This window comes from Ips typographus, linkage group LG2 (genome assembly GCF_016097725.1).
Source record: "Ips typographus isolate SLU linkage group LG2, UJ_Ityp_2.0, whole genome shotgun sequence".
Classification (NCBI taxonomy): domain Eukaryota; kingdom Metazoa; phylum Arthropoda; class Insecta; order Coleoptera; family Curculionidae; genus Ips; species Ips typographus.
Window position 1 is genome coordinate 3666110 of NC_138423.1, and position 24142 is coordinate 3690251.

Consider the following 24142-nt stretch of genomic DNA (forward strand, 5'->3'; position numbering starts at 1 on the left):
TCTACAAGTCAATTTTCAGTATTAAAGTCTCTCGATTTGCATGAAAACTGGTTACAAACACAATTTTTAAGCTTCTGAAATTTTTATCTTTTCTAAGTCAATTTTTAAAACTAAAGTCATTCAGTTTGTCTGGAAACTATGAAAACTGGCTACAATAATATTTTTTAAACTTCTTAAGTGAATTTTGCGTTTCCAAGACAATTTTTAAGTTGGGTTGGGTTAGTTTTGGGTCTTTGACCGTAATAACGTGTAATAAAGTGCTTGTTCCAAATTTGATCAATATTGCTCCAAAGGTCTGACAGTTATGACAAAAAAAAAAAACGATTTTTTAAACAGAAATTTGAAGGACTGTATTTTCCTTAGGAAGCATTTTTCAGAAAAATGACATAATGAATGTCAACTTATTTTTTAATTGGCTATGGATTGGTGAATTATTGACATTTAAAACTGGACCACCTTGTATATTGTAATATTTAAATATGAACTAGGAAACGATCAGGGTTGTGTTACAGTTTTAAATATTTCTTAATTGAAATTTTTGTTAAAACATTATTTATGTTAACAATATAAGTACGAAAAACACAATTTGACAATGCCGATGAACAAAATAACTCCGCTTTTTCTTAGCTGTTAATTTCGTGCTGCATAAATTGAATGTAACTACTAACCTTACTTTAATTTAGTATAATTGTAACTTGCTCTTTTCGGATAAATTTATTCTCAGAATTTCTGTAGAAATAAGGAAATTGACCAACAGTAGCATCTCATTTCATTCATTCGGTTTCTATAGAAATTATCTTTGAAATAAAATTGTGGAAGTACAGACGTTTTTTCTTAGTGGCACTCCTGGTAATTACATCATTTTAAACTGGACAACCTGTACAGTGCAACATAGACAACACATCTGATATTTAGTGCTACACTCAAAATCAAATAGAGTAACATAAATGTTTTAAAAAATAGAACAAAGTATTTGTCGCTAATAAAATTAAAAACCACACTTACATTGATTTCCGGTTCGTTTAATGGTATCATCTCAGGTTGTGTGGTTTTGATATCGGATTGGGTCTCATCTGTATTTTCGACAGGCGTAGTAGATGGATTGAGGTCAGCTACTTCCAAGGTAGTTGGAGAACTTTCCGGAATAACTAAATCAAGTCAGTAGTATTATAGTATATTAGTATAACAAGCAATATCTTGAAAAAGTTCGACAATTTCCAAGAATTTAAAGACAAATCTTTATAAACTCACCAACATCTTCTGGAGTCAACGGTACAACGGTAGTCAACAACAAATCGGAATGTTCTATTCCAGTCTTTAAAATTTCAGGTACATCGAATTCCAAATCCAATAATGGTGACAAAGGCTCATTTTCTACACCTAAATGAAATAATTTTTTTTTATAAAACAACAATAAAACCAATTATTTTGCATAAATAAATTGTATACGCCAGATTGCCTGCTATTAGCCACCACAAATAACTTCTAACTAATTTAAAGACTAAACAATTTTAGGTTGTAACTAAAATGTATCAAAGTGTGTATTAATGTGAAAAACGTAGAATAAAAGAGATGCACATAATGTAAAGAAAGATTCCCAATTAAATTACCTTACTATTGCCCGTACTGGTCACCCACTCGTACCCCACTACAATAGACGTCACAGTTAGGCATCTCTTTTAAGACTATAAAAATCTGCACATAACTGAACCTGTAGGAAAGTGGCTCTGTTGTTATTTGATATACAAAACAGGTCAGCTGTAGTGCAGATTTTGCTACGGCTCCCCGAAGATAATTAGATTTGTGTTTAGAATGTTTTGTCTGACGATAATTTAGAGGACCTGGAAGACTGTGGACACGCTGAAAGTATTGGTGAATTCAAAGTTTAGTTAATTTTGGATGCTCAATAATCAAATGACGCAAACGCTGTTGCTAGTAGATGAAAGTAAAATGGTTGTTATTACAAACCTGTTGGGGGTTTTGCAGAGGATGATTCATCAAGAGTATCAGAAGGAACAGTTAAAGTTTGAGGTATGGTATCCAGGCCAGGAGCGGCCAAGGTGTCGGTTGATTTTTGTTTCTTCTTTTTGTGTTCACGGTCTTTGTTTCGTTTAGGTCCTTGTCCGTGAACCGACTGGTCTAGATTACTGCAAAAACCAAACATTTATTACAATTCCTAAAAAATTCTTGCAAAGTACCTTTCATGTCGGTTCGGTGCGCCCCCATATCCACTACTCCTGCTTGAATTGCTTCCACCGCTGTGCCTAGATTTAGAACTGGCACTAGAACGAAACAAAAACAACTGTACTACTATAATAATTTGATTTTGTGTGAAAATTACCTTCCTTGCGAAGTAGTATTACTGCAACTGTTAGAATATCCAGAATCGGATATTTTCGTGTTGTTGGTGCCGGACTCTGATTCCATTTTTAAAGTTAATCAAGCTCGTGATTTATCAAACTGTCTGAAAATAAATATGTATAATTTTTAAACTACTTTCATTCGTTTCAGAAAAATCTGAGTAAAACACAAATAATTCGGTTTGATCTGGTTATTTTACTCGTATACGTAGGAATCCCCTGATAAGAGAAAACTATCTACTCTAGACAAAGATATTGTTAGTGACGTGTCAAAGTGCCTAAACGGATATGACATCATTTGACAGTAGGTCACAAGATCAGACTTACTGAGAAAGTTGTCACGTGACCAACTGTTGAATAACATCATTGAATTTCTATGCATAGTTTTGACATTTTCATATTTGTATGTGTTGTTAGTAGGAGACTTAGTTTTAATTGTCTATTTATGGCCGCATTCGTTTTCAAGCTCCATGGAGCGAGCAGAGCGTTATTGACGTAACGATGACGTAATCTGACAGTTGGTTAAATTATGCTTTTGCTAAATTACGTCATCGTGACGTCAAAAACGCGATGCTCGCTCCATAGAGCTTGAAAACGAATGTAGCCTAAGTTTAACTAACATGTATAACTTGTACAGAGGGTGATTGTCTATATTTTTCTCTGTCAATTTTGACCTGACAGCACTTCAAATGTTTTGATTATTTTTAATAGAACACTCTGTATTTAATGTTCTCAATTGGTAAATCTCTTTTTTATGATTTCGCATATATAATAAATTGAGGTTATGTTGATTAATTTTTGAAAAATATATTAACATCTAATCAACTTTTATTCGTCATTGAAAAGCCCGTTTTATTAGCTCTCCATGGAGGTATACAAGTCTTAGAGAAGTGTGTTAAATATGCTAACTATTCAAAGTTAAAGCAAAAAGTGTCAAAATGGTTGAACTAGATAAGTTGCTTGACTTTGACGTCCTCTAGCGGTCAAACCTACCAACCAAATTGTATACATCAGTAGAAAGCCTGTTTCATTGGCTATCCATTGATGTATAAAAGTCCCAGACAAGTGTAGGAAATAAGCAAGTTATTCAAAGTTAAAGCAAAGAGTGTCAAAATGGTTGAGCTGGATAACTTGCTTGACTTTGACGTCCTCTAGCGGCCAAACCCTAAAATCAACCAACGGACTTTTATACGTCTATGGAAAGCCCGTTTTATTGGCTGTCCATTAACGTATAAAAGTCCTTGACAAGTGTAAGAAATAAGCAAGTTATTCAAAGTTAAAGCAAATAGTGTCAAAATGGTTGAGCTGGATAACTTGCTTGACTTTGACGTCCTCTAGCGGCTAAACTCTAAAACTAACCAACCGACTTTTATACGTCTATGAAAAGTCAGTTTCATGAGCTATCCATTAACGTATAAAAATCCTAGACAAGTGTAGGAAATAAGCAAGTTATTGAAAGTTAAAACAAAGAGTGTCAAAATGGTTGAGTTGCATAACTCGCTTGAATTTGACGTCCTCTAGCGGCCAAACCCTAAAATCAACCAACGGACTTTTATACGTCTATGGAAAGCCCGTTTTATTGGCTGTCCATTAACGTATAAAAGTCCTTGACAAGTGTAGGAAATAAGCAAGTTATTCAAAGTTAAAGCAAAGAGTGTCTAAATGGTTGAGCTGGATAACTCGCTTGAATTTGATGTCCTCTAGCGGCCGAACTCTAAACCAACCAACTAACTTTTATACATCAATAGAAAGTGTTTCATTGGTTATCCATTGACGTATAAAAGTCCCAGACAAGTGTAGGAAATAAGCGAGTTATTCAAAGTTAAAGCAAATAGTGTCAAAATGGTTGAGCTGGATAACTCGCTTGAATTTGACGTCCTCTAGCGGCCAAACTCTAAAACCAACCAACTACATTTTATACGTCATTGGAAAGCCCGTTTCACGCGCTATCCATAAACGTATAAAAGTCTTGACAAAGTATATCAAATAAGCGAGTTATTCTAGATCAAAGCAACAAGTGTCAAAATTGTTGGTAGATAATACCAGTTTTTAAAGGAAATGGAGCCTTGGTCTCTAAAACAGATTTTGTGGAATATCTCGTGGCCTAGTAGAGATATGGAAAAAGTGGTGCAAAGGATCAAAATTGCGTAAAAAAGGAAACTGAATCTTTAAACTGACAAATTTCCACTGAAACTACATACAAGGTGATCACAGTCCAATTTTTTGACTCATCCTGTACACTAAAAGCTACCAAGAAGCATATCACTAGAAAGAGGAGAAAAAATTACATTTTTTAAGTGGTTTACCTCAAAAAACATCCGAACACCGAAAGTGTACTTTGTGGAACATTTCCTAAACTAGTGAAGATATGTGAGATATGAAAAAACTAGAAAAACCCTAATTCTAACTTTATACAGGGTGACCAAAAAATAGTTTTATACACACATTTTAATACTAAAATTAAAAAAGGTATTACACAAAGGCAAAAAAAAAGTTACTAAGGATATCAAAAATGAGCTTACTTACATGCTAGAAACTAGTTAAGAGATAAATTGCCGGCAAAGTAGAAGTAAAGTTGTTGTACTGAAGTATTAAAGAAATAGGCAGCGGAAAAGTATCAGAATCAGAAAAATCAATTTAAGAAGGCTTGCAAAAGATAAAAACCAACACTTTGAAAGAACTAAAGAAAGAAGAGAATTGACCAGAATATTAAAAACCTTGAATAAATCTACATTAAACTGCAAGGCACTTTTAGCAAGGCAAGAAAGTTATTTTAATGGAAAAACAAACGTGATAACGAAAGCTCTAGCCTACATAAAGAAGCACGTTGACTAAATTGTCGCACATGTTTTACAAGGGAAAACTACTCTCCATTCTAAATATACAACAAAGTTAAGACGATTTCACAATATTGGCAATTCAAATGCAATATAATTAAAACGTGTCCAACAACGTGCAGACAACCTAAATATATGCCATTAATTTTAAATGGATGAAAAATGATTGCGAAATCGTTATCTAGTTAGTACTACGCAACATCATCATTATTACCTTTAAGTCAATTAAAAAAATCTTGGATAATATCGCAACAACTTATTAGGCTTTAAGAGTTATTTTTACCCTTAAAATAATCACCTGTATTACAAAGTTAAATAACGTGACAGCTTTATATTCCTCATAAATGTAAGTCGATTTAATATAGATTATATCAAGAATTACGAGCAATTTTGTTTTGGAATTTAACTTTGTTTGGTTAGTTAACCTTTAATTAATGATGACTTGAAGTCTCTATTAGAATATTTTAAGTTTTTAAGATGCAAACAAAGGGGTTACATATGAAACGGAAGCTTGCATTCTACTATTTGTTAAATTTCAAAATCACAAGACGGTTATGGTATTATCTTGTATAAGTGCAGATGTCCCAGAATTGTCTAACTAAACACACACTAAGTGCCCAAATCAACAAGACCACTGTTTTCGACAGGAATCATAATTATTACTTCTAGTTTCAAATATAAGATGGCTCCAATATGGCTGACAACAATATGTAAGACACTAATGATTGATTTGTAAACTTAAAATTCTTTGGTTATGACAATGCTTTTTTATAAGCTTTTGACTTATAAAAACTGTGTTAAGCTGTTGGTCAATAAATTGTAAAAGCAAATGCACTTTCTTCTTTTAAAAACTAACATCCAACAACACATTTGAGGACGAATGCTAGCAAGTAGTTTTAAATAGCTCTCCAAGAATCAGCAACAAGTAATTGGTTTTATATTAAGCTTTATGAAGCCAGACAACATTTAAAAACAAAGCTGCATATCTTTGTGAGATGTACTTACAAGATGAGCACGAGTGTAAACCATCTTAAAGTGAAAAAAGCATAAATATTTGGAAGAAAAAATGTTAAAATTGTTTCTTAATCGAATCGAACCTGTAAGTAAAAAAGTCAGTCAGAAACAGTCCCTTCGGAATAGAGAGTAAAAGTAAATGGAATTAGCAATATCCGGTATGCGGATGACACCGTGTTATTGGCAGATAATGCACACCAAAATCTACTAATGTAGAAAACCAAAGACATGGTGCGTTAACAGAACTATAGGTTCATCCTATCCTAATTAGTTTATAGAAAATTGTAAATTCCTACCTGGTTTAAAAAAATAATTATACACAATAATTATATATTCGTGAAAAGCACACAATAAGCCTAATAAAAATAAAAAATAATATACAGGATGTTTCATTAAAAAAAATCATGTTTTTCTGTTCAAAAGTAATGTTTTTAAATTTTTCCCTGTAAATCTAATTTTCAGTTTAAAAGCTTATAAAACTTTGTAAAGCTCCCGACCATCAAACTATAAGAGCAAATACATATGTATTACTCTTAAGAAATAGTTTTAAAAAGCTTCCTAAAAACACAAAGCTATTGTTTTTATATGAAATAACATGAAGTTTCATAATCAAAAAACATTTAAGAACATAACAAAGTCAGGATAAAGCTTATGTTATATCTAAAGGGTCTTTTAGTACAAAGTCTAAAATATTGTTTTAAAGAGAGCTTTTTAAGGTAAATTTAAGAGAGTAAACCACTTTAAAAGGGAAATAAATATAAATTAGAGAGATGAAAACTGGTGTACGTTCAATAAGCACTTCAATGCTATACATACATCTCATACTCTTAAAATTGTTACTTAGGAGATCTAATATGGTGAGTTAAAATTATAAATCCATTGTGGTTTTGGGACAAATATGTGAATTTGGCGGAGTTAGGAACAAATAACCACTAGACTAATAAAAATATATGGATACTTATCTCCAAACCAATTTAGTTCCATACTTTACACTTACACTTCATTAGTATAATACAAATTCTTGACAATTCAAGTTGTCTTGTAGTCTTTCCTAAAAGGAAGAACTGAAGACACAAAAGCTCATCTAAAATAAACTGAGTAGTTTTTTTGAGTAGAGAGGCTTTATCTTTTATAAAAACTCATCATGAGCTTTCAACCTTTTTGGTCTCATCAGTAGGACAAAGTAGTCCTATAGCTATGTGTAGTTAGTTTGTTGGTATGAGACAAGATATGCTTTTCTGATTCTCTAAACTGTAATGGAAATAGACAATATCCTTACAGAAGCTTTATTAATAGTTTGTTAACGTGAAGCTATTCACAAAACGACAGCCGCACCAATGCAGACCTACTATTTCACTACTATAACTGTAGCAAAAGAAGACATACCTATTTTCTGTTCTTACTTATTTCTATGTGTTTAGCAAAATGTGTCTATGCTCTTCTCATACATTTTTGACATATTCGAAGAAAGTTCTTAAAATTCATACATTTCTCTGAGTTCTGGGTCCATATAACTACTTAGTCGTGCTCTACCAGATCCACCAAAATAAAAAAGTGTTTAATTATAATAATTGTAAAAGCACTGCATAGAGATTCTATGGCCTCTAAATGCTTCGTAGGACTTCAAGAAACCTCCCTAAACTAACCAAATGGAAACGTACTACATCAAAACAAATCAAAATTCTGATTCCCAGTCCTTGTACGGCTGCTGTTATTTAGATACTATTCTCCACGTACCACCTGTCTTGACTCCCCCCTTTTCAAAACAAACTTGTCAAAATTATGAAACTAAATTTAGCATCTGTAGAGTACAAGTCTTTGAGTAAACTTGATTTAGAACATGCTGGGTACACAATTTTCTTTGTAGTAGCATCTTTTATAAATTAACCCAGTTATTGAATATAACCTTCGGTTATACAACAGAACATCACGTTATTTACAATGTATGTTCTTGACATCTGGATGTGGATGCTTTAGTAATAATACCAGTGTTTCACAACGTGACACCACGGATTAAATCTACTTGACTAACTCACTGAAATATTTCCCTTATTCTGTTGCACTTTTTGCAAAAAGGTCACCTGCATGTCACGGGGTCGCCCTTATAATATTATCGTGTTAACAAATGAGAACTTTGTTACCGTATGCAAGTATAACCTGCTTTACAAAGAGCTTTCTCTAACTGGTCAGTATAAATCTGTTATAAAACATCTATCATAAGATTAAACTGTTATTAGGCTTGTACTTGAACTACTCGGAGAAGTTTTGCTTTAATAGAGTTGGAAATCTATTTCAGGATTTTGTTCTAATATGGAAATGAGTCCACAACATTATACATAACTGAAGCATGCCTTTATATTATGATATAAAGGGTATTTTAAGAACGGATAATAAGTACATTGTTATTATTATGACCTATTATATCGTCTTATTCAATAGTTATTTTGAGGTAATGTGTGTAACATTTTTACTCTCATCACTAGAGTACGGATTTCTAGGAATTTTGCTTTTTGTTTATAATAAAAGCAACGATTTACGCAAAAACATCTGTCAAATGACAGATTTGAGATTCTTCTTTTTGTGCTTAATTTAGTTTCTTGTGCTTATTTGCTGCTATTTTTTTGTATGGTTTTATCTTGTATAGATTAATTTACAATTGCACACTGTTAACTCAAACCGTTTTCGAGATATTTAGAAAAATGTCCGAAAAAAGGTAATCAAGCCTGACGCCCTCTAGCGGCCAGACGGAGCAAGTTAGCGGTGCCCGCTCAACGTCACGTGATAGCTCCATTCATTAGCTACTTAAGATCATTTAAAAACGAACGTTTTTCGAGTTATTCACGATTTTTTGGGTAAATGTACCGAAATTTTATCCAAATGAAGATTTTTCCGGGCTTACTATAGTGACCGCCTGAATTAAATTGGTTTTTAGTAAATATTTCGAAAACGGTTAGATTTCCATACAAATTACAAGAGTGAAAAATTGTTCCTAATGAACCACTAAATCAAACTTCGTAACGTTTGAAATTAAATACATTTGCCTGTATACAGGGTATGCACGAAATTGTTAGTGGATCATTATTTTTGCGCACCCTGTACACAATTTTTTAGATACAATTTTTTACTCTACACCACTGAGAAGAGCAGTTTAAGACAATTATTTTGAGTGGCTGAACTATCCTGAACTTCCAAAACATACCAAGATATAGGGGGGTGAACTAATTTTCGGTAAGAAGTGCATCAAAGTAGATTTTTGGAAAATATCTAGAAAACGGTTAGATTTACAAAAAAAAAATACTACAGAAACTCCAAAATGCTTCGCAAGTCTCTAGAACAGTTCATACATTTTCAAATGCTTTAAAAGCAGTCCAAAACCTTCAATGCTTTTTAAACTCTCCAGAAACCATCCAAATGCTCCTAAAGTAGTCTAAAAAAAATCAAAATACTACAGAAATAACTCCAAAATGCTTCGAAACCAGTCGAAATCCTTTCAAAAGTTTCTAGAACCGTCTACAAGGTTTCAAATGCTTTAAAAGCAGTCTAGAACCTTCAATGCTCCTAAAGTAGTCTAAAAAGATTTCAAAACATTACAGAAAGTCCAAAATGTTTCTAAAACAGTTTTAAAACTATTTAGAAGCTTCCAAAAGCTTTTAAAACTGTCTAAAATTTTCCAAAATTCTAGAACCATTTAAGAATTTCCAAATGCCTCTAAAACATTCCAGTCTAACCTACAATATGCTCTTTAAACTGTCCAAAAACCTTTCAAATGTTCCTTAAGTAGTTCTAAAAAATTTTGAAAGTTTTCAAAACAGTCTAAAATCTTCTGTATGCTTCTAAAGCAGTTCTCTAGAACTTGAACTTAAAGAAGTAAAAAAATTTGCAATAGTATTTCAGATGGGTGTCATGCCCTTTACAGGACCTCTTCTATAGCTTGGAGCATCACACCTACAATTACAAGTTCAAATTGAAGAAGGAAGAGCAAAGCCCTAGAAGAAATCACAAATTTGGCGCACTCCAAGATAAATTAATTTCTCAATTGGGGAAAGAGTAAAGAATTTGTAGCATTGAGCAAAAGAAACCTGCATTCACTTCCAAGTTTCCCCTCAAGACACTGTCGCGTGAGAGATCAGATCGCAGATTTTATGGAAATGAGGAGGAAAAACGTAAACACCTGCATTGTGAATGGAACGCACCCTGCAATGATGAGATTAAATGAATCCTTTTCTAAAGATGACCAAGCTGATCGCCTTTATTAGAGCCGTTGAAGATGATGAGCCGTTGATCAATTATTTGGCTAAAATGAGAGCCAGAACATCCTGTCACATGGGTGTCCTGCCCTTTACAGGACCTCTTCTGTAGCTTGGAGCATCACACCTACAATTACAAGTTCAAATTGAAGAAGGAAGAGCAAAGCCCTAGAAGATATCACAAATTTGGCGCACTCCAAGATAAATTAATTTCTCAATTGAGGAAAGAAGAATTTGCAGCATTGAGCAAAAGAAACCTGCATTCACTTCCAAGTTTCCTCTCAAAACACTGTCGCGTGAGAGAGAGAAATAAGCCGTTGAAGATGGATAATTAACTGTGATGAGATGCGAGCTTGAGCCCAGATGAGATTCTAGAAACGAAGGTACAATCTAGAATCTAGAATAGAATAGGTTTATTTTAATTATTTTATAAAGAGCTATCCTACTTCTGCTTGCTGTTAAAATTCCTAAATAATGTCTTCTGACCGTTATTAGCAACCGAATCAGATAAGTTTTACTCAAAAGGAGTAATTTTATATTAAAACATCTGCCATACATATTGATAGACTGGAAGCAAAACAGTTTATCGAAATAAAAAATAAAATATAAAAAAAATGTAGTGGGCGATTCCCGGTGAATGCGTGGGTCTGGATTAGCTTTTACGGTCCAAGATTATGTTGGAATATTGATGGAGGTTTAAACAGTGAAGAATACATTATTATCCACGAAAATAGATTAGTTCCGTTTGCTAATGCCACTAATAAATGCATAAAATTATTATACTTATCAACAAGTAAATAATTAGCTGCAGGATAATAACGTAAGAGGTTTACCATGATGCTGAAGAGTCCTAGATCTAAATCCAACGTAAATAATAATTTTATGTCAAATAATACGGTAGAATTGTCCCAAAAAAATAGAAACCACCTAGAATGAAAGAATTTGTAAACGCAAGTACCCTTGTTATTATTCTCTATACTGAATCCACTGGAATGCATACATCAGCTTCTACTAACTAAAGCAGTTTGGTTAAATAACATTAATTCATAATTTTCTTTGTATGACAAAGTTAATTTTTTACAAGTAAAGGTTCTAAAGAAATTATTTAGTTTGTACACAGAAGCAAAAAAAAATAGAAGTTTTAACTTTGTCTCATCATCAAAGTCTTCAACATTATTATTTCTAATAATTAAGCTATCAAAAGCGTAGTATTTTAATATTATTAACTAACAATTGATAATTACTATTGAAGCTGTATGCTAAATTAGCAAAAATCAGTACACAATTTCACATACTCAAAGTATAAAATAGTAATATAAAGTAGGCAACTTGAAAAATTAAACAATAACTTACCTAAGTTCAGCAAATAACACTAAACCAAATTAAGCAATATTTTATTTTATCACTCAAGTCCATACAACTCGAACTCAATCTCTTTACTACTTACTCAAATTAACAACAGGCTTTAAAACGAAAAGCAAAATACATTGCGCAGTACAGAAAAGAGAGATGGAAGGCAAACAGAGGCTCATTTACACGCTCCAAACAACGTGACTGCTATTTTCCTCCCACAAGAGTCATTATAGAGTTCCCCGTTTTATTTTAAGACTTTCGTTTATAGGGTTGAGATAAATTTAAATCGAAAACAAGTTTATTTTGATTGCTCGTTTTTTTTTGCCAATAAAAACTTAAAATACTCTTATAAACATTTTAGAGCCTTTTCTAACAATTAGAGAAATAATAAATAAGTTCCATTATGACTGAATAGTATTAAATGTGTTTTTATTAACTTTTGCTGTAATAATTAATTAATATAATTATTAATGTACTGTTAATGAGTTAAGAAATCCTTGACATGTGAAATGGCCTACACGCTCACCTGACTTGACGCCGCTCTACTTCCTTGTTTGTGAATGTTTTATCAAAAAGTTAAACCAGAATAAGCTCTTATAGAGAAATTTGTGAAACCATTGTGTGTGTAGAAAATTGTAATTCGCAGGTCATACAAATTCATTGTTGCACAGCAATTACTTTTGTACAATTACATTTACTTTGATTTCCACAATTAAATAGTTAATAATTTGAATATTTAATTAAATTTTAGTTTTATTTCCTAGAATGACCTTTATTATATGACTTATTATACTAGGTGTCCTATAGTTTAGGAAAAAACTAGTGGTGCCCATATCTGATTTCCCTACATTTGTGGGGGAATGTGTTACCAACTACCCCTCCCTAATTATACTAAGATTAGACCCATATAACTCCATGTAAAATGTAGATCTTTAGACAACTATTTACGGAACCACCTCAGTATTTGTATAAGATGTATTGCCTAGAAACTTTGGGAAAAAATAAACGTTTGCTGAATGTCGTAGACCATTCTAGAAGCCTCCAGAATGCTGGATCCGCACACGTTTAAACTGGACTGGAGATGCGGACAGAGGAAGTACAGAATTATAGTAGAGCCTAGAGCAAGGTAACAGACCTTAGTCATTCTCCGTTGTACTTATGACAAAGAATGATGGTTCAACTCGTTTTTGCGTTGAGTATAGGAAGCTTTAACGATATTACGAAGAAAGCGAATAAACCGCGTATACATGCACATTGAACACCCCGGTTAGGTTAGGTTAGGCAGGCAGAAGTTCATAGGACGAGGAAAAGACTGGAAATACCACCGACAGCAGCTTATACCAATTTGGGTTGTGTAACGCACCTGTCATCTACGAACCATTATTGGAGCTCGTTTTACTTGAACTTATGTGGAAGACGTGATTAATTTACCTGGATTTCATAATGGTTATTGGAAAAAACTCTGATGCTGACCATATAAAGAATCTTAAATAAGTTCACGACGCTCAAGATTGCTCATCTAGGATAGAACCGACAGAACCTCTCATTCTCCCAAAAAGAAGAGTCCACTTTCTCGGTAATGTCGTTCCCTCAAATGACTTTGGCCGTTTGGCTCGTTCCCTGAAATTTTCCTAATCACCGCATAGGATTTTGCTAATTCATCGCAAATAGGAACTTTTGTTTTACACCCTACTGCTTACCAGTATGGTCTAGGTGCCGTTCTTTCCCAGTTTCAAAACGGACAAGAAGTAGTCATTAGCCATTATAGCAAATCGTTCTGTCTGGGGATTAACAGGTACCTGGCGCACTACTCCAACGACAGGAATAAAGGTTCTTCTAAATCTCAATACCCTGAAAACCATATTGATGAGGCTGGACACGACAGCATTTTACCGACCTGAATTTATCTTCGGACTGGCAAGTTGCCAGCTAATTGCAGACTTCCGTAAATGGGAAAAAACATGGGAAACAACAAGAAGGCTGAAAAAGCCTTCGCCTCAAAGAAAACCTTCTTGATCTAAGAAGAGGAGACATAAAGTCATCAAGCGACCGCTTATTGAGGTACCACAAATGTTACAAAATGTTGACACAAAATTTCCGTGATGTGAAGAACATTTGCAATGTGCAAGCAAGTTTTGCGAGCGTTACATATACTGAGAGCGTTAATCAAATTCGGAAAGTGACATCCATAAACAGAAAGTTTATACAGAAGTACCAGTGGTGGAGAACTGGAGAACCACCTCCCAAATTCCCCTCTGATTTGAAGATAATCAGATTATAGTTGTCCAGAACCACTCTTTGAATTTGAAACCGGAATGGCAAGATATTTTGATCGACCAATAGTGAAGGGTTACTGGCTACAATGCGATTTGATTCGACTGCGAGATGACTTAATAAGTCGCAAATGGAAATGTCGTGGAAGAGGCCTCTTTGGCCAACAACAGCAAGAACGTTGCGGAATTGTGCATACCGCGTGACCTGGGTTGCAGTAAATGTATCTCCGGCAGCCCATGAGATAGACTAGCAGTTAACATATAGCAGGTCCATTTCTTCGAACTGAGTTCGGCAACACATATCTGAATGGTGGCTTATCCGTCGACTTCGTTTCAAAATGACCAGAAGGAGTACTTCTGCCAAATCAGGAATCAGAAATGGTAACAGAAGCGTTGGAAGATATTTGGAAGCAGTTGATCAGGAAATAAGACAAACTCGAACAACGCCACTGCATTCTCAGTACTATAAAATGGTCGAGAGACATAACAAAACCATGTTTGTGAACGATAATCAAATAAATTGGAACAAGTTGATACCAGTATTCACTATTCCTCTATTCTTACCCAACTACGTCACAACATATATGACACTATCTATGCTGTTGGGACATGATGAGAAACCTATAGATCTCAAGTTTGGCAGACCAGCAGATGGTCTAAAACAGCCACCAAGACCGATTTGAAAGAAAAATCATGAACTTGTGAGAGTTAAATTGAAATTGAACAACGACTGAATGAAGATGAGACTAAACTACAAACCAGCTGTTGGCAATTAAAAGGAAGGTGGATGTACCAAAACTGAAGAGGAAGAAAGGAATTAAGTTGAAAACTACAACAAACCTAGGAAGGACCATACAAGATAGTGAGTGTTGGTCGCACATTTTCCGGACACAAAGAGCCAAGTAATCAAAGTGTTAGTTGTTCAAGTTTGAGTTTTAGTGTTGTAAAATATTGTGTGGACAAAGCTTGTTTACATAAAATAACCTGCGTAAAAAGTTACACAATAATAATAAAATTACGATTATGTCACGTTTTATTTTTATATAATTTAGGTAAGGAATAGAATGCGTTTTGACAAGCCGTACAGATTATATTTAGCCATTGCGTGTCCAATCGTTTATATCACAGGCAATCATATAATAATTCATTTTCTCCAGGTTTATCTTCAAAAAATTACGTTACGGATTAACATTCTGAGTCAAGTACAGCTCTGAAATAATATAAACTGAGGAGAACAATAAAATAGTTTGTTCCGAAAGCAATGGTTCTTATAGAAAACCAAAATAAGAATTTTAAGGATGAAAGTGAAGGACATGAAGTTAAAAAGAGAAAACTGCAATATCGCGGACACGTTATGTGATGTCAAAAGTATAACATTCTGCAACTCATATTCTAGAGAAGGATCATGGAAAGGAGGTCTGTTAGAAAGAGAAGAATATCCCTCTCCAACCTATTCAAAGCCGCAGTTTCCAAAGTAATGATAGCAATGAGGATAACCAACAACAACAACAAAGAAGAATAATTGTTACAGAAATTAAGATTTTTTTAGCTGTACGTCTACTAAATAACTTGGCTTCCTTTTACCAATCTTCTTTGAACTGTTCTTATACCAACTGCAATTCATTATAATAATTCTTGGTGCTTCCTTCAAAGGACTCAGATTTTGGTAAATTTAAAGGGAGGAGATTAAACGCAAATTGTAATAAACTCTCCGCTTGTTTGGTATATACCTAGCAGATTTACAACAAGATTTTTTGAAATCACTTTGAAATAAGAATTCTTCAGAATAACAAATTTACCACAGATTAAAACTGCAGTACAATAAAATAGTTAATAAACACAATTCCCATTTAAGACAAATTGCATAATAATTATTATGAAGGCGTGTTCCGTTCTAATTATGGAGAACTATCTGGAATAATAACGGAGTTGTCATCTGCAAATGCAGTTACGTGAACATTGGAAGTAAACGTTTTACTTTTATCTCTTACATATTAAAGGAGAAAATAGAGCTTTGTGGCAGTCTCGTAAACATTTCAAAAATAACTTTAAGAGTTGATTTAGTTCTGTCTCTTATGACATTGTGTAATGCATACAATATTGTTGAGGAATAAACTTAATAATATAATTCAAAAATAGGTAGCCAATGATATTAATTTACCTAAGAATATTGATGCAACAGTAGATTATGCAAAATAATTTCCCAATAAACCTTAAGAATTACACTTTTTCCGAGTGTAAATAATAGCTGTGGGACAAGAAAAAAAAAACAAAGTATCAACACCCATTAAGATTTATTGTTATTTTAACGACCATTGCATTGAGACTTATGGTCCCCCAAAATTCTAGGAGCCTCGAGTTCAAAGAGAAAAATATTCAGGTCCCTGAAAGTTGGTCTTATCCTGGTTCCTCTTAATGGTACTTCCAGGTACAGCCTGGAAAGCACAGCCAGAGTTGCACGTAAAGAACCACGTAGCTTTTCTTAAGTTAAGCAATAAGACTAACTGAAAGACTATAACTAAGGAGACTTTTAGGACAATTTATTTTCCAAAATACTAAAAGCTTTACATGTTTTCACAATTTGCATTGGAAAATTCCAGATGAATCATCAGAAGGGATTTTGAAACGAGGGAAAGGATTTATCAACAGAAAGATATGTATAATGTGACGGAGCCTTTATCGGCTGCTTCTGACAAATTCTATCAACGCATCTCTTATTAAGAATCCCGTAACCCTGCTTTCAAGAATTAGGGCCCGCAAATCTTTGGAATCTACTATATCCGTAGAATTTTGACATTTTACCCTTGGTATATTTTTTTAATGATTTTTCCTCAAGGTTGTCAAATTGGAATATAAATTATTCATGCCCTGTTGTCAGTTAGTAACAAAAATGTAACTTTTTAAGGATAAGTTAAGTTAAATCAATAGTTTATCCAAGGGTTGAAAAATCAATTTTATATTATAATGTAAATGCCTGTTTTCCAACCAGTCTAGACAAATTCACAATAAAAAATCTTTACAAAGATGTGACAGCGTTCTTTGTGACAACCATTTAACCAAAAAATGTTTGATTTGACGCATTTTTTTTGGTCATTTTATTATACAGGAAAAATTCCATAGGTAGAGTAGATACAAAAAGATCGTAAATAGACTATACATATTAATTTCGACCATGTCAATATACTACTTATTGTTGCATAATTGATTAATGCAAGTGAAAACTAGTAGTGTGTTTTTAGGTTATAACTTGAGGCGCGTGAGAATTGATATTTGCAATGGTTCTCTTGCTTTTATACCGTTGATTTCCTATGAAATTATCGTACCTGTATATTCACGTTTTGTCCAAAAAACCACTGGATAGCACAGTGGCTTTGCTAGTTTTTTAAAGCCTTCTTCTTTATTTACACCGTTAAGACTGATTCTTTGCACAGTAGATTTCGAAATGCCTAAAGCATCTCAGAATCTGTTACTAAACTGATGGTGGTCCAAAAATGAATAGAAAACATTGTGGACAAAGATGTTTTGATTGTCCATTTCAAGGGTAAGATATGGTGTTCTTATTCAATGTTAAAGTCATCCAAAAATTTATTTATGAAGTATCCGATGATGTGTTTTACTGCAACAGGTCCATTTTTACTAAATTTTCTATGCAGTACAAGGTTTTTTGAATTTTTATTGTATAACAACTCGGAAATTATTATTAAATTCCGACTTTATACTCAAAAATTACATTGTCACATTACAAACACTATTTGAACCAAATAAGTAGCATTTGTCAGTTTGGCATCATTGCAATCACACTTCAAACCAAATTAGTCAAATTGGTAGCACACTTTGAATCAAATTAGGCAGCAAATCAGCTATTTTACGTCATGTGTCATCTTAGAGATTGCTGCTATATCACGTTTTTCCTTTATTTCGTGGATTTACATTACATTTACTTAAAATGACCCAACTTATGCATATTTTTGTTTAGCCTCGGTTAAATCAGCTCTACTAATTGCTGTTAACCTTCCCAACCTGTTGCCTTCTTATTTTCGACAATTCTATCAGAATGGTTTTGTGTATTGGACTCAACACCGTAGGAATTTTGAAGAAACTAAGCTTGTCCCCATTTCTCCGGCTCCCACAATTCATAACACAACAAATAAAATTTCAACCCAAAGTCTTTAGAAAAACTAAATTTAAGCTAAAAATCTATCAGTATTCATAAGAAAGTGTGTGTTTTAATTGCCGTTCCAAAAGTTTCGATCAGCTGTGTTTGACATTTCATTGGAGTGCCTAAAAGTTGTCAGCTAGGCAACATTGCAAATACTCTTCAACCTAAATTAGTAGAATTTGTTAATTTGACAACATTTCAACTAAATTCAGAGTTGGAAGCTTTTTAATATTTATCAGCTATTTTACAGTCCAATTCTGTGTAAATAATTACCACGATATAACCGAACGAACACGCAACAGCTAAACATAATGTGCAACGTACTAAAACAGACAATATTATCACTTACATAATCTTCTATAAAAATAAAGTGTTTATTACCGATATCATTACAAACACAATGGTAAATATGCATAAGAAATTAATAGGATATGATCGATATCGTAAAATGACATTAAAACGTTATTAATAAGTCAGTAGTCTAAATCTGCTCTATCAATATACAAAATATAATCAAAGGATTTGAACAGTCCCAATTTAAAGAATTCTTCGGATTGTTTAAAACAGTTTTTGCGAAATGTATTAGAACACGTTGTCATTAAATTTATTCCGCGTTATATTAAAATACAAACAATAAATACTCTTTTTCAGTTCAAATAATAAAACCGCACAAATGTTTAATAAATGTTTCAAACAGTTTAAATTATCAGACAAAGATGATCTCTAATTCTCCCAGCAGGAGGCTATTTCATTTTCAGTTCTTGAATGCTGACATGTATGTGGTGAATTTGAATATCTTTTTTGAAAAAAATCAGAAAGAAAGAGTCAGAACAGTTAGTAGTGTAATTTTTGAAAACTTTTCTTCAAAACAGATCGTGCTGATAAAACATTCGGAAAGTACATTTTTAAGTCCCAGTAAAAAGAAAGTGGTTATTAAGTTGTTTAAAGTTTGAGTAATACCTTTTGCTACTCAAGTGTAGTCAAGTTAGTATTTTAATAAAAAAATTACCTCAACATTAATCGTCCAATCAAAACAAAATATTAATTAAAATCAAAACAATAAAAATATTCTTTTGGATGAACTTACATGATTATGAATTTTTCCTTTCAAAGAACAGCAACTTTCTACCCCATTGTGTCCTTTCACTTTCCCTGATTTTCAGTAATCCACAATGATTGATAATAAATGATTCAATTTCTTCTTCTACATTTTGCCTAATTTTCAGCTCTTTGAACCGTAAAAACTCGGACTTTCCCAGTTTCAGCCGTTTCACAGCGGTCCTGTAACATTTCCACGGTTGCGGCTCAATCACCAGAAAATTACCAAGTCTCGACACTTTTTCCAAGAACAGTTTTAATCCGTCGTCTCCGTGGTTCAAATGTATCCACATTGTAATAGAGAAACAAAACACCACATCAAATGCGTTGATATTTTCTGCGATCAAAAATTCTTGGATTGGGTCATTTTGTGGAGGAGCCATAATGTCACAACATTTAAATTGAATGCTATTTAAATGACAGTTTTCACAAGCTCTCTTAATCAGGATAGGATCAATATCTACACCTAAGATTTGGTGCTCTAAAGAGTTGTGAACATTTTTCAAAAAGTGATGCAAAGCTACAGTCAAATCCTAAAAAATGTACAGTTTATAAATATTACAAAATCGTAAATAGTTGTTGCCTACCCCTGCATTACATCCAACATCTAAAACGTAGCATTTGTTCGGTTTTTGTAAGGTGAAATTCCAAATGTTTTGGGGCAACATGGCAATTCTATTGTCTGGTGGATGGAACCGGTAATAGTTAATAAAGTTTCCAAATTGTACAGCACCAGGATTCCCACATTTGAAGTTCAGTTCCTCCATTACTTATCTAGAAATATGAAATCATGATAAAAATTACTACTATTATTACCGCTTTATGTTAGTGAAGATAAGTCAACAGAAGTGTCTTCCTATTAATAGGGTAACTAGAACACACAGCAACGTTGAGTTGTATCTAAGAAGTGTAGTTCAGACTGTGACCTTTTCCACTTGTTCTGCCACATTCAAAACCCAACTCAACTTCAATAACACCCTTTTCACACTTTAACGAGTAGGTATGACAACTTTTTTGTGAGATAATCTTAATATAGGGCGGCCCAACGAAAAGGTCACACCCCAACTAATGACTTTCCTGGTAGATTGGGAAACAAACAAAATAGCATTAGAACCAGACACTTTTTCTTCTTCTTCATTCTTTAATCTAAGTAAATTGCTTGTTTTTCTTCGTATCCTCTGCCGTTCAATTGTTAGAAAGGTTGTCGCTTCATCTCTTGCGGGGCCTTCCTACGCTTCAGTGTCCGAAAGGCGACTTGTCTCTAGTTGTTTTGACCATTCTGTCGTCATTCATCCATGTGTTCGTTCCACTCTCTCTTTCTTCCCAGTATCCATGAATTTACATTGTCTATTTTACATGTTCTTCTAATGTCCTCACCAGCGATCCTTCGCACTATTTTCATTTTGGTGGTTTCTATTATTCTCCTTGTGTTTGATGTATCTGGTCTAGTTTCCGCTCTATATAGCTCGGATGACCGCCTTGTAGATTCAGGATTTGGTCTCCATTCCGATATATTTGTTTCGGAAGATTGTGTCGTTCAGGTAAACTGAGGTTCGTGCTACTTTTTCTGCTTGGTTTCTTAGCTCCACCTCGATGTCAACGTCCTCTCTCGATCGATCTCTTGTTGTATAATTTTATCATCCACAACCAGTTTGCATCTGATCAATATGTGCGTCTTTGCTGCAGATATCTTCATTTAGACTTTCTGCCGCTGTGCTAAATTTGAATAGTAATCTCTGTAGGTCATCTTCGTTTTCTGCATCATCGGCATAGCATACGATTTTGACGTCTTTGTTCCCCATTTTAAACCCCTTCAAGTTAGGAGTGTTTTTTATTATTTCGTCCATAACAAATTTCTTCGGTAGTTGTGCCATATTAATTTTGTTTCTCTGGTAAATATTTTAGATTGTTTTTATGATTTTGTATGGGATTTGCCTGTTGTATAGAAGATGACCACGTCTTCTAGTTGTATTCGGTCAAATTTTTCCAGGTCTATAACACATGAAGGAAGGCTGGTGGCTTGAGTATAACAAAAATACTCAATGGATTTTTCAGTTATTTGTTGAAGGATAAATACCGCATATGTGCAAGATCTTCCTGATCTGAATCCTTGTTGTGCATCGCCCAATGTGGTAAGTTTATTTATTTTATTTGTTATAATCTTTGTTACTAGCTTTAGGGTTGTACTTCGGTACTTTTCAGACACTTTTTCCTAATGACAATTATGTCAAATCGTCATATTACCATTTTGATCATTTATTTATGGGACACCCTGTTTTTCCACAAAACGGTTATTGAACTTTCTGATTTGACTGTGACAGGTCATAGGCAAAATTGTTTATTTCACATGTTTGATATGCGAGAAACAAAGATGTAAAAAGATGACGTCATTCTCAAAAGGTAAAAATCCAACTATAGCCTTAAGTGTCTCTAATATAGGTGTGTGGGCATTAATGTTCAAGAAAATACAAACTAAGGTTAACATGATTTAATAAGGCATGCTTCAGAATATATGTTAAATTAAATGACAAAAATTGCTGTCATCAGTTTTTGATTTAAATACAGGGGGTCCTTTTAAAGTGTCAAAACAACAAAATTCTTCCACATATTGCTACGGTGAATGATTTAGAAAGATCTGTATAAACCGAAAGTAGACAAAAAATATTTCTAATTACAGAATGTAGTTTACCTTTGTAACTGATGATGCTTTATCTGAAACTGCGGTTAGTCAATTTCATTGAAAATTGTTGCCACCATTATCTTGAGATGATGATTTTAGAGTGTAGAAGTTATGATAATAATAAAAACAGTCACACAATTCAAACGCCATTTAATAAGTGCTATTTCGGACTAAAAACTATTTTGTATCATAGAAAGAAGCTAAATACCAAAAATAGTAAAACTGATAAGCCTGCTTAATAAAGCCACAAATAAACATGATTTTTGTGAATCTTTGTTTACTGTTCTTAGAGTACTTAAGCCTCCTTGATCCTTCAATCTTCAATGCTTCAATTAGCTATTATAATTTGACTTTAAAGTTATAAGTCTTAACGCTATTAACTTTTCTAAAAACAATTACACAGAAAAGTTAAAAAATTGTAGGTATATGTCCAAATCATTTTCAAATTTCAAGGTAAAGTGAAAGTACATTGTCTCGCAGTATACATGTATTAAAACCAAATTGAAAAAAACACACAATCTTCTCTTTCTCCACTGGAAAAGACTGTGTGTTCCTTTTATTATTAATTTAATAAAGCATATTGTTTCCCACCAAAATGATCAACATTGCCCCTATTGAACTGAAGCTGTATCTATTATAATTCCTGAGATGCCTATATGCTTCCAGTCAAGCTTGGAACCCCCTGTATAGAGTGTCTTAAATTCAATGGTTTAAAACTAGCAAAGAGAAGAATGTGAGTTTTGCATGTCCTTTGTTGTTAGGGAAAAATAAACAAAAAAAAATGTTTTTCTATATAAAATTTAACATAGATTCGAAATATACAGTGTCATTCATTTAAACTTCTTCAGAAAAGCTTGCTGGTTTACTTATTATCTGATTGAAATAAAATTTCGGAAATATGTGTAAGCAGGCTAATAGAAGCATATTTTAAACTTAAGCAGATAGGGTGTTGCAGAAAATTGTTATTTAATTGACCCTGTATTTTATTATATTTATGGATAATTCTAATGTTTATAAAAAAGTTTTGTTATAATAATGTGCACAGGTTTTGTGAAATCTACTGTGCACAGTTTTTGTGAAAACGGTAACCAAAAATTGAAATTTTCTACATTTACATTTATAAAACTTAATGTATTGAACTTAAAGCAAAATGGCTTGCACACTTTTAAATTTAAAGTACATATTTTTTCCATCTTTATCAAATTTAAGTGAAAAATTCCTCAAAAATATCACAAAAGGAATTTTGACATAATGAAAAATTAAGATACAAATATATGCAAGTAATTTTCCTCAAAATTCAATATTATGATCACCCATTAAATTAACCAGACATCTTTGTTCATCTTGTTTTTGAATGGAGTTTGCACAACAGAGTGTTCCATTTTAATTATTTGCGCAACTAGGGAGGAAAATTCAACTTTTGCTCCAGCAAACAATTTGAGACCCAACACAAAGTGGAGGGTTTCATTGTTCAAGGGCTTTTTAGAGGTAGGATAAGCTGTTAAATTATTACAGAAGACTAATTCTGGAACACTCTATATATTATGGGTTCATAAAACCATGGAATTTGAGACATCCTCTACATACCTACCAACAAATATGTATTTTAGTTACAATTTAAAAAAAATTATTGTAATTTTCATTTAGCAGTTAAATGGAATATTCAAACTATGTGAACATGTTATAATAATGACGAAAAACCTATGATTGGTGCCTCAGACCCGATATCTAAGCAGATGCAACATGTAAGTAATCGACACAAGTTAATGCATATAAACTATAAGGAAAAATTACAAAAAATCCGTTTTTATTCTTACCACATATAAAGTGAATTGCTTTTGGACTTCACAGTCGGTCCCAATGATGGACCAGAAAGTTCCCAGAAACTCTTAAGCAAATAGCAGTAGTACAACTTCATAAACTGCCTGCTGCACTCAAAATTTATCAAACTTGTCCAAATAAAGTCTTGTTAAGTAAAAGCAAGTGAGTATGTAAAATATAATCGTCTATATGACCAACAAATTTAAAAAAGTTATAAAAAAATAACAAAATAATAATAAATAATTCATAAACTTAATCCTAACCTCAAAAATTCTTCGTCCTTTCAAAAGAACCCAGCAA

The 24142-nt window shown here is 33.1% G+C and overlaps 2 protein-coding genes across 3 annotated transcripts in view; both read right to left on the minus strand.

The window, feature by feature from the left end:
* The window catches only part of per (period circadian regulator), a 56029-nt gene extending 36559 nt beyond the window's left edge, over positions 1-19470 (minus strand). For both annotated transcript variants that reach the window (XM_081974122.1, XM_081974124.1), the window contains exons 1-6: positions 19331-19470; positions 2342-2464; positions 2199-2282; positions 1969-2147; positions 1252-1380; positions 1006-1148 (exon numbers count right to left, since the gene is read on the minus strand). In XM_081974122.1, the coding sequence (XP_081830248.1) occupies positions 1006-1148; positions 1252-1380; positions 1969-2147; positions 2199-2282; positions 2342-2427 (621 nt within the window). In that variant the 5' untranslated portion in view covers positions 2428-2464; positions 19331-19470. The remainder of the gene's footprint in view (positions 1-1005; positions 1149-1251; positions 1381-1968; positions 2148-2198; positions 2283-2341; positions 2465-19330) is intronic.
* LOC145725388 (putative RNA methyltransferase CG11342) lies at positions 18422-24115 on the minus strand. Its single transcript, XM_081974145.1, has 3 exons — positions 23839-24115; positions 19929-20115; positions 18422-19874 (listed from the first exon to the last, which is right to left on the minus strand). The coding sequence occupies exons 2-3, from the start codon at positions 20106-20108 to the stop codon at positions 19335-19337; spliced, it is 720 nt and encodes a 239-aa protein (XP_081830271.1). The 5' UTR covers positions 20109-20115; positions 23839-24115; the 3' UTR covers positions 18422-19334.
* Between the last annotated feature and the right edge of the window lie 27 nt (positions 24116-24142).

What these genes read in the sequence shown, in the direction of transcription:
- LOC145725388 (XM_081974145.1), bottom strand. Translation starts at nt 20,108, where the DNA reads ATGGAGGAACTGAACTTCAAATGTGGGAATCCTGGTGCTGTACAATTT. An exon ending in ATGTTGGATGTAATGCAGGG is followed by an intron (nt 19,875 to 19,928) that starts GTAGGCAACAAC and finishes TACATTTTTTAG; the next exon opens with GATTTGACTGTAGCTTTGCA.